The 11,164-nt window shown below is 48.8% G+C and overlaps 1 protein-coding gene across 1 annotated transcript; it reads right to left on the bottom strand.

The window, feature by feature from the left end:
• Nucleotides 1-5,797: 5,797 nt before the first annotated feature.
• On the bottom strand, nucleotides 5,798-10,537 carry LOC137377227 (dispanin subfamily A member 2b-like). The gene is made up of 2 exons (XM_068046773.1): nucleotides 10,287-10,537; nucleotides 5,798-6,232 (listed from the first exon to the last, which is right to left on the bottom strand). Exons 1-2 carry the CDS (start codon nucleotides 10,494-10,496, stop codon nucleotides 6,023-6,025), a joined length of 420 nt encoding a protein of 139 aa, XP_067902874.1. The 5' UTR covers nucleotides 10,497-10,537; the 3' UTR covers nucleotides 5,798-6,022.
• Nucleotides 10,538-11,164: the final 627 nt, after the last annotated feature.

Genomic DNA, 11,164 nt, shown 5'->3' with positions numbered 1-11,164 from the left:
AGACTCAAACCAAAGAAGCTGCATCATTCCAAGCAGAAGGGCCACCCGCGCATCAACACGAGCAGAATTTCTTATCCACAGCTGTTACATAAGTTTCTAAATTCACTTGAAAAAGCCCTTCAAAACACTCCCACAGGGGATGCAGAGACCAAGTGGGCCCACATCAGAGACGCCATCTATGACTCAGCAATGACCACCTATGACAAACGTGTGAAGCAGAATACAGACTGGTTTCAATCTCATTTTGAAGAGCTGGAACCTGTCATAGCCGCTAAGAGCATTGCACTGCTGAACTACAAGAAAGCCCCCAGCGATTTAACATCCGTCGCACTTAATGCAGCCAGAAACACTGCACAAAGAACAGCCAGGCGCTGCGCAAATGACTACTGGCAACACCTATGCAGTCGTATTCAGCTGGCCTCCGACACAGGAAACATCAGAGGAATGTATGATGGCATTAAGAGAGCTTTTGGGCCAACCATCAAGAAGATTGCCCCCCCTCAAGTCGAAATCAGGGGACACAATCACTGACCAACGCAAGCAAATGGACCGCTGGGTGGAGCACGACCTAGAACTGTACTCCAGTGAGAATGTTGTCACTGAGACCGCCCTCAATGCAGCCCAGTCTCTGCCAGTCATGGATGAGCTGGAAGTACAGCCAACAAAATCGGAACTCAGTGATGCCATTGATTCTCTAGCCAATGGAAAAGCCCCTGGGAAGGACGGCATTACCCCTTAAATAATCAAGAGTGCCAAGCCTGCTATACTCTCAGCACTACATGAACTGCTTTGCCTGTGCTGGGACGAGGGAGCAGTACCACAGGACATGCGCGATGCCAATATCATCACCCTCTATAAGAACAAGGGTGATCGCAGTGACTGCAACAACTACCGTGGAATCTCCCTGCTCAGCATAGTGGGGAAAGTCTTCGCTCGAGTCGCTCTAAACAGGCTCCAGAAGCTGGCCGAGCACGTCAACCCTGAGGCACAGTGTGGCTTTCGTGCAGAGAGATCCACCATTGACATGCTGTTCTCCCTTCACCAGCTACAGGAGAAATGCCGTGAATAACAGATGCCCCTCTACATTTCGTTAGTTAGTTAGTTAGTGATACAGCACTGAAACAGGCCCTTCGGCCCACCGAGTCTGTGCCGACCATCAACCACCCATTTATACTAATCCTACACTAATTCCATATTCCTACCACATCCCCACCTGTCCCTATATTTCCCTACCACCTACCTATACTAGGGGCAATTTATAATGGCCAATTTACCTATCAACCTGCAAGTCTTTTGGCATGTGGGAGGAAACCGGAGCACCCAGAGGAAACCCACGCAGACACAGGGAGAACTTGCAAACTCCACACAGGCAGTACCCAGAATTGAACCCGGGTCGCTGGAGCTGTGAGGCTGTGGTGCTAACTACTGCGCCACTGTGCCGACCCTCTACATTGCTTTCATTGATCTCACCAAAGCCTTTGACCTCGTCAGCAGACGTGGTCTCTTCAGACTACTAGAAAAGATCAGATGTCCACCAAAGCTACTAAGTATCATCAGCTCATTCCATGACAATATGAAAAGCACAATTCAGCACACTGGTGTCTCATCAGACCCCTTTCCTGTCCTGTGTAGTGTGAAACAGGGCTGTGTTCTCGCACCTACACTGTTTAGGATCTTCTTCTCCCTGCTGCTCTCACATGCGTTCAAGTCTTCAGAAGACGGAATTTTCCTCCACACAAGATCAGGGGGCAGGTTGTTCAACCTTGCCCGTCTTAGAGTGAAGACCAAAGTACGGAAAGTCCGCATCAGGGAACTCCTCTTTGCTGACGATGCTGCATTAACATCCCACACAGAAGAGTGTCTGCAGAGTCTCATCGACAGGATCATCAATATTGGTGACCACGCTCTGGAAGTGGTTCAAGAGTTCACCTACCTAGGCTCAACTATCACCAGTAACCTGTCTCTCGATGCAGAAATCAACAAGCGCATGGGAAAGGCTTCCACTGCTATGTCCAGACTGGCCAAGAGAGTGTGGAAAAATGGCACACTGAGTCGGAATACAAAAGTCCGAGTGTATCAAGCCTGTGTCCTCAGTACCTTGCTCTATGGCAGCGAGGCCTGGACAACGTATGTCATCCAAGAGCGACGTCTCAATTCATTCCATCTTCGCTGCCTCCGGAGAATCCTTGGCATCAGGTGGCAGGACCGTATCTCCAACACAGAAGTCCTCGAGGCGGCCAACATCCCCAGCTTATACACACTACTGAGTCAGCGTCGCTTGAGATGGCTTGGCCATGTGAGCCGCATGGAAGATGGCAGGATCCCCAAAGACACATTGTACAGCGAGCTCGCCACTGGTATCAGACCCACCGGCCGTCCATGTCTCCGCTTTAAAGACGTCTACAAACGCGACATGAAGTCCTGTGACATTGATCACAAGTCGTGGGAGTCAGTTGCCAGCGTTCACCAGAGCTGGCGGGCAGCCATAAAGGCGGGGTTAAAGTGTGGCGAGTCGAAGAGACTGAGCAGTTGGCAGGAAAAAAGACAGAAGGGGAAAGCCAACTGTGTAACAGCCCCGACAAACAATTTTTTCTGCAGCGCCTGTGGAAGAGTCTGTCACTCCAGACTTGGTCTTTATAGCCACTCCAGGCGCTGCTCCACAAACCACTGACCACCTGCAGGCGCTTACCCATTGTCTCTTGAGACAAGGAGGCCAAAGAGAGAGATATTGTAGATGGTACACACTGCTGCCACTGTGCGTTGGTGGTTGAGGGAGTGAATGTGGATGAAGTGCCAATGCAGCGGGCTGCTTTGTCCTGGACGGTGTCGAGCTTCTTGAGTGTTGTTGGAGCTGCACCCATCCAGACAAGTGGAGAGTATTCCATTACCCTCCTGACTTGTGCCTTGTAGATGCTGGACAGGCTTTGCGGAGTCAGGAGGTGAGTTACTTGCCGCAAGATTCCTAGCCTCTGACCTGCTCTTGCAGCCACGGTATTTATATGGCTCCTCCAGTTCAGTTTCTGGTCAATGGCCTGTAGGATGCTGATAGTGGGGGATTCAGCGATGGTAATGCTGTTGAATGTCAAGGGGAGATGGTTCGATTCTCTCTTGTTGGAGATGGTCATTGCCTGGCATTTGTGTGGCATGAATGTTCCTTGCTACTTATCAGCCCAAGCCTGGATATTGTCCAGGTCTTGCTGCATTTCTACACGGACTGCTTCAGTATCTGAGGAGTCATGAATGGTGCTGAACATTGTGCAATCATCAGCGAACATCCCCACTTCTGACCTTGTGATTGAAGGAAGGTCATTGGTGAAGCAGCTGAAGATGGTTGGGCCTAGGACACTACCCTGAGGAACTCCAGCAGTGATGTCCTGGAATAGAGGGAGGGCCTAGGAATCATGATTCAGTGAGCAAGGGAGATGCGGGAATGGGGTGGATGCGGGAGCAATATTTTCTGCAGAGTCCAGTCGCAGCAATGTGCAGAGTGGGAGCAGCAGCCAGTAAGGTCTGAGTGAAAGCTGGGGACTGGCCAGACCTTGTGCAGTGTTGGGGATTGTGGCTGAGTTTAAGGTAGCAGTGGGTTATAGGATATTGGAGTGTCACACTCTATCAGGAAGTGATGTAAAGAGGCTTCAAGGGGATTTGGACAGGCTGAGTGAGTGGGCAAGAACATGGCAGATGGAATATAATGTGGATAAGTGTGAGTTTATCCACTTTGGTAGGAGAAACAGAAATGCAGTGTCTTTCTTAAATGGTGAAAGATTGGGAAGTGTTGATGTCCAAAGGGACCTGGGGGTCCTTGTTCATAAGTCACTGAAAGCTAACATGCAGGTGCAGCAAGCAATTAGGAAGGTAAATGGTATGTTAGCCTTTATTACAAGAGGATTTGAGTACAGGAGCAAAGAAGTCTTGCTTCAATTGTATAGAGCATTGGTGAGGCCACACCTGGAATATTGTGTGCAGTTCTGGTCCCCTTGCCCGAGGAAGAATATACTTGCCATCGAGGGAGTGCAGCGGAGGTTCACCAGACTGATTCCTGAGATGGTGGAATTGTCCTATGAGGAGAGATTGAGGAGACTGGGTCTGTATTCTCTAGAGTTTAGAAGAATAAGAGGTGATCTCATAGAAACTTACAAAATTCTTACAGGGACAGACAGGGTAGATGCAGAAAGGATGTTTCCCCTGGCTGTGGGGTCTAGAACCAAGGGACACAATCTCAGAATAAGGGGCAGGTCATTTAGGACTGAGATGAGGAGGAACTTCTTCGGTCAGAGGGTGGTGAATCTTTGGAATTCTCTGCTCCAGAGGGTGGTGGAGGCTCCGTCACTGAGGAAGTTCATGACAGAGATCGACAGATTTCTCGTTGATAATGACATCAAGGAATATGGGGTTAGTGCGGGAATATGGCATTGAGGTAAACAATCAGCCATGATCTAGAATGGTGGAGCAGACTCGAAGGGCTGAATGGCCTACTCCTGCTCCTATGTTCCAGTATTACTATTAGTTAATAGTGTAATTTCAGTGAGTTACTCCTAGTTACTGGTAAAATCCAAGTTCCTCCCATTTGATTCCCACATTTCAAATGCTTCCTCTGCCCTCAGTTTCACCCCCTCTTCCCCACCTTCAGTTTTTTCCCCCTCAAGGTTCACCACCCACCCCCCCACCCCCCAAATGCCCCCGCCCTCAGTCTCTGCTACACAGATCATCTCCTAATTCTTTAAATTGTCTCACAACAGCTAATAACACAAATCCATGAGCAGGACATCAAATTATCAAACCTCCAGAAATGCCTTCAATGAGATCTACCCACTCTGCACTCAGTTTCAGAGCACAGAAGGAGGCGATTACAGATTCTGCTCCCTAGTTAGAGCCTCACTGATGACTGGAAATGTGTCAGTCAGGCAATCTATCAAAACCACATAGATTCAGAGCACCTCAACCAGGTCACCTCAACCCTTCTCACATACATGAAAACTGTTCAGACCAGTTTACATATGAACATATCAGACAGGAAAAGTCCAGCTTGTCCATCCAGAATGTCCCACATGGTAGTGATAATGTTTTATCACAATTCAGATACTCTGTACCTACTGGGAGCCCAGTAACCTCCAAGGAGAGAAGTTTCTCTCATCTCTACACTCAAAGTAATTTATTTATTGAGCAGACAAATTCAAAGCCCTAACACCTGCTCCCCAGGACATATCAAGGGAACTCCAAAGTGTAATTAGTAGCATCTAAATGTTAAAGCCCCTCAGCCCCGTGACAATGACTGACAATCGACAAATCTGAAATAAAAACAAGAAATGCTGGAAATATTCAGCAGGTCAGGCAGCATCTGGGGAGAAAGAAGCAGAGTTAATGTTTCAGGTCTGTGACCCTTCATCAGAACGCATAATGCCGAACTCCTTCAACATTTGCCACAACTTTCCGATCTCTAGACTAAAAGAAACCAAGTTCTGATGAAAGGTCACAGACCGGAAACATTAACTCTGTTTCTCTCTCCATAGATGCTGCCTGACCTGCTGAGTATTTCCAGCACTTTCTGTTTTTATTTCAGATTTCCAACATCTGCAGTACTTTGCTTTGATTTTACGCGACTAATCGGGTTTCACATTTACAGTTTCCCAGAATAAAGTGCATTACCGGCATGGAACAACAACACTTCACCGCACAATTAACCACAAACCCATTCCATGCATTGTGGTTGGAAGTACCAGGGCTTTTTCTACTGACAAGAGGAAGTGTTACAGTTGAACACAGGAAGCTTCTCATTAAACTCCAAGAGTCTCTAAACTTGTTATCAATTGCTTTATTCATACAATCAAGGTCACACCTTGGCCAAGTTTTATAGAAAAGAAATTTGTATTGCTGCAAGATGAATATTTTAAACATATCAGCACTATATAGACGTTATAGATAGAAAGAAGCCATAATAGACTAAGATTGCATCAAGGTGTTGAAAAGAGTTTGGTCAGAAAACAGCTCCTGTCATGGACAATGAGACACTGCCATCATCGATTTAATTCCGACCAGAGAAACCATAATTTTGTTGTTGTTGTTGTTCTTGTTGTATGATTTTCGTCAGCTGAAACACACCAGCAAATGCCATCACAATGAAGATTACGAAGACAAGGATGCTCAGCACTGTGGCTGCAATGTTGAGTGCTCGGGCTGTAGACGCATAGTGTCGAGCTCCTTCTACATCTGTTACAACTTTCCGATCTCTAGACTAAAAGAAAACAAGTGTGAATACATCCAACAAGACTTGAACATCTCCATTAGCTGGACACTACAATTCAGTGCTTGAAGTTATGGTAACTTGGAAATGATTTTAGTCTGTGCAAGGTACCTGCTAGTAAAAAGAGTGTCACTCTTATCCAGTTTCATTTGTGTTGTTGGTCAGAAAAACACTTGACTATTGCACACAATAATTTCCAACAACTAATACCAGTGGACTTTCTCAGGCTCAACTCAAAAATACAAGTCAATCCAGCAAAATATTAAAGCAGCAATTGCCCATGATTTACACCCAAAAACAAAACAATCCAAAATAACTGGTTCTTTAAAATAAACCTTATTACAGTGCATTAAAGTGAAAGAATGGTTTGTTTTCTCATCCTTAAAATTGTAGATTGCTTCAGAAATACTGCACTGTCGGAGGGTCAGTGCTGAGGCAGTGCTGCACTGTCAGAGGCTCAGTACTGAGGGAGTGCTGCACTGTCAGAGGCTCAGTACTGAGGGAGTGCTGCACTGTCAGAGGCTCAGTACTGAGGGAGTGCTGCACTGTCAGAGGCTCAGTACTGAGGGAGTGCTGCACTGTCAGAGGCTCAGTACTGAGGGAGTGCTGCACTGTCGGAGGGTCAGTACTGAGGGAGTGCTGCACTGTCAGAGGCTCAGTACTGAGGGAGTGCTGCACTGTCAGAGGCTCAGTACTGAGGGAGTGCTGCACTGTCAGAGGCTCAGTACTGAGGGAGTGCTGCACTGTCAGAGGCTCAGTACTGAGGGAGTGCTGCACTGTCGGAGGCTCAGTACTGAGGGAGTGCTGCACTGTCGGAGGGTCAGTACTGAGGGAGTGCTGCACTGTCGGAGGGTCAGTACTGAGGGAGTGCTGCACTGTCGGAGGGTCAGTACTGAGGGAGTGCTGCACTGTCGGAGGGTCAGTACTGAGGGAGTGCTGCACTGTCGGAGGGTCAGTACTGAGGGAGTGCTGCACTGTCGGAGGGTCAGTACTGAGGGAGTGCTGCACTGTCGGAGGCTCAGTACTGAGGGAGCGCTGCACTGTCGGAGGCTCAGTACTGAGGGAGCGCTGCACTGTCAGAGGCTCAGTACTGAGGGAGCGCTGCACTGTCAGAGGCTCAGTACTGAGGGAGTGCTGCACTGTCAGAGGGTCAGTGCTGAGGGAGTGCTGCACTGTCAGAGGGTCAGTACTGAGGGAGTGCTGCACTGTCAGAGGGTCAGTACTGAGGGAGTGCTGCACTGTCAGAGGGTCAGTACTGAGGGAGTGCTGCACTGTCAGAGGGTCAGTACTGAGGGAGTGCTGCACTGTCAGAGGCTCAGTACTGAGGGAGTGCTGCACTGTCAGAGGCTCAGTACTGAGGGAGTGCTGCACTGTCAGAGGCTCAGTACTGAGGGAGTGCTGCACTGTCAGAGGCTCAGTACTGAGGGAGTGCTGCACTGTCAGAGGGTCAGTACTGAGGGAGTGCTGCACTGTCAGAGGCTCAGTACTGAGGGAGTGCTGCACTGTCAGAGGCTCAGTACTGAGGGAGTGCTGCACTGTCAGAGGCTCAGTACTGAGGGAGTGCTGCACTGTCAGAGGCTCAGTACTGAGGGAGTGCTGCACTGTCAGAGGCTCAGTACTGAGGGAGTGCTGCACTGTCAGAGGCTCAGTACTGAGGGAGTGCTGCACTGTCAGAGGGTCAGTACTGAGGGAGTGCTGCACTGTCAGAGGGTCAGTACTGAGGGAGTGCTGCACTGTCAGAGGGTCAGTACTGAGGGAGTGCTGCACTGTCGGAGGGTCAGTACTGAGGGAGTGCTGCACTGTCGGAGGGTCAGTACTGAGGGAGTGCTGCATTGCAGGAGCCTCTGTCTTTCAGATGCGATGTTAAACCAAGCCCCTGTCTGCTCTCTAAGGTGAATGTAAATGATCCCATGTCACTATTTTGAAGAGGAGCAGGGACGTTATACCTAATGCCATGAAGAATATTCATCCCTCAATCACCGTCATAAAAAAGCTTTATCTGGTTCTATGATATTGCTCTTTGTGGGAGCTTGCTGTGTACAAATTGGCTGCCTCATTGCCTATATTACAACAATGATATATGTCAAATAAAGACTGAGCTCATTGGCCGTAAAACGCTTTGGGACATATTGAGTTCCTGAAAAGTGCTATGTCAATAAAAGTCTTGCTTTTTTAAAAACCTCTGGTAACAGAGAATTAACAGCACAGAAACAGACCATTCAGCCCAACTGTTCTGTGCCAGCATTCATACACTAGACAAGCCTCTGGAAATCTCCATGACAGGATATTCTTTAATTTCTTCCTGTGAAATGCATTTATCTAGTTTCCTCTTGAATGCAGCTCTGCTCTTCACCTCAACCACTATGTGGCAGCAAGTTTCACTTTCTCACCACTCTCGGATTAAAGACATTTCTCCTTAAATCCCCATTTTCCTACATTAAAACAATGACTGCACTTAATTGGCTGTAAAGCACTTTGAGACATTTGCTGGTCATGAAAAACGCTACAGAAATGCAAGTCTTGATTTTATTGGATTTATTAGTGACTATATTATATTTGTAGCCGCTAGTTTTGGTCTCCCCCCAAGTGGAAACATCTTTTGTTATCTCTAACCTATCAAACCTTTCATAATTTGAACTGCATCAGTTTGTAGATTACACACACACCATCTGTAACAGTGTGTCGGTTACAGATATAGGCAGATGTACAAATATGAGTTAATTAAGGAAAGACAGATTGGATTGTTAATGCCAAATCGTATCTAACTAATTTGACTGAATTATTTGATGAAGTAACAGAGAAGGTTGATCAAGGATGTTGCCAGGGACATCAGTTATCGGGAGAGGCTGGAAAAGTTAGGGCTGTTCTCCTCGGAACAAAGATTAAGAGGTGACTGAATAGAGGCTTTCAAGATGATCAGAGGTTTTGATAGAGTAGAGAGAGATAAATTATTCCCTTTGGTGAGTGAGTCAATAACCAGAGCTCAGAGATTTAAAATCATTGGAATAAGATAGAGTTGGCAGATGAGGAAAAATGTTTTCACTCAGTGTTGTCGGGATCTGGAACAGCCAACCAGAAAAGCTGGTGTGTAACTTGATTCCATAAATAATTTAGGGCAGAAACTTCGTGTTACTGACAATAAAGCAGGGCTGAAGAGCGAAGCATGACTGATTTTTCAAAGAGCCAGCATAAGCTCGAAGGGCCAAATGGTGTCTTTCTGTGCTATAAGTGTCAATGATACTCAGTCTGTAACACTTTGTAGGTAACATGTGTTCAGTCTGTAACCGTTTCCCGAGTAAGAAACAAAGCCAAATTATTTACAAAACAACAGAGATGCCTGGCAAACCCTTCCAATCATTAAACACAGTACATTGGAGCTGGGAGATCATTGCTGGGAGATCATTGCGCCGTGCCCTTTAACAGAAGTCTTGGCAAGTCGGCACGTTCTCATTTCTGCACAACCGTCCAGCAGTCTCTGCCTCTCCCTCCTGCCCGGGGTCTCTGCCTCTCCCTCCTCCCCGGGGTCTCTGCCTCCCCCTCCTCCCCGGGGTCTCTGCCTCCCACTCCTCCCCGGGGTCTCTGCCTCCCCCTCCTGCCCGGGGTCTCTGCCTCTCCCTCCTGCCCGGGGTCTCTGCCTCTCCCTCCTGCCCGGGGTCTCTGCCTCTCCCTCCTGCCCGGGGTCTCTGCCTCCCCCTCCTCCCCGGGGTCTCTGCCTCCCACTCCTCCCCGGGGTCTCTGCCTCCCACTCCTGCCCGGGGTCTCTGCCTCCCACTCCTGCCCGGGGTCTCTGCCTCCCCCTCCTCCCCGGGGTCTCTGCCTCTCCCTCCTGCCCGGGGTCTCTGCCTCTCCCTCCTGCCCGGGGTCTCTGCCTCCCACTCCTCCCCGGGGTCTCTGCCTCCCCCTCCTCCCCGGGGTCTCTGCCTCCCCCTCCTCCCCGGGGTCTCTGCCTCCCACTCCTGCCCGGGGTCTCTGCCTCTCCCTCCTCCCCGGGGTCTCTGCCTCCCCCTCCTCCCCGGGGTCTCTGACCACCGCCCCCCGCACTCACCTTGACCGAGAAAACCAGCGCCACGAATCCAAGGCAGCAGAAATTCATGAAAGCGAAGTTGAAGAGAGACCAGAGCAGGTGGTCCCGGACAGCGAGAACATTTGGGGCCAGGTTAATGACGGTGGTCGGGACCGACTGCCCGTCCTCCTTCTGCCCCTGGTAAGGGTAGGTGCGGGGATTCATCGGCACTTGGTCGGCTCTGTATTCCATCCTCGATACAGTGTCAGTGGCAGAGCGAACTGAATGTGAAACGCTCCGGAGTCGGCAATTTATAGACGGGGGTGGAGCAAGAGACTGGAACCTCCTCCAACAAACCAATTGACAGAGGCTGCCATTCTCCTGAGTGATTGACACAGAGCAAGGAAATCCACCCAGAGACATGGTAAACTCCCAATAACAGGTAATCCTCCCAAGGTGTGGAATATTCCCAGAGACAAAAGACAAGGCAGAAACATTTACAAACATCTTCAGCCAGAAATGTTGAGTGGATGATCCATTATTAGCTCCTTCTCAGGACCCCTGCATCTCAGATGCCAACTCAATTCCCTCCACATATCACCAAATGGCTAAACAAACTGGATACAGCAAAGGGCCCTGACAAAATAGAATGGTTACAGCAGAGAAGGAGGCCATTCATCCCATTGTGTTCGTGCTAATTCTCTGCAAGAACAACTCAGCAAGTCCTTTCTCTTCAGATAATTGTCCAAATCTCTTTTGAAAACCTTGATTGAACCTGCCTCCACCACACTCTCAGATCGTCCATTCCAGATCCCAAATACTCACTGAACCTGCCTCCACCACACTCTCAGACAGTGTATTCCAGATCCTAAACACTAACTGAACCTGCCTCCACCGCACTCTCAGACAGTGCATTCCAG

The sequence above is a fragment of the Heterodontus francisci genome, chromosome 14 (genome assembly GCF_036365525.1).
Source record: "Heterodontus francisci isolate sHetFra1 chromosome 14, sHetFra1.hap1, whole genome shotgun sequence".
NCBI classification, from domain to species: Eukaryota; Metazoa; Chordata; class Chondrichthyes; order Heterodontiformes; family Heterodontidae; genus Heterodontus; species Heterodontus francisci.
This window is presented reverse-complemented; position numbering and strand designations above follow the sequence as displayed.

What these genes read in the sequence shown, in the direction of transcription:
- LOC137377227 (XM_068046773.1), bottom strand. Translation starts at nt 10,496, where the DNA reads ATGGAATACAGAGCCGACCAAGTGCCGATGAATCCCCGCACCTACCCT. An exon ending in CGCTGGTTTTCTCGGTCAAG is followed by an intron (nt 6,233 to 10,286) that starts GTGAGTGCGGGG and finishes GTTTTCTTTTAG; the next exon opens with TCTAGAGATCGGAAAGTTGT.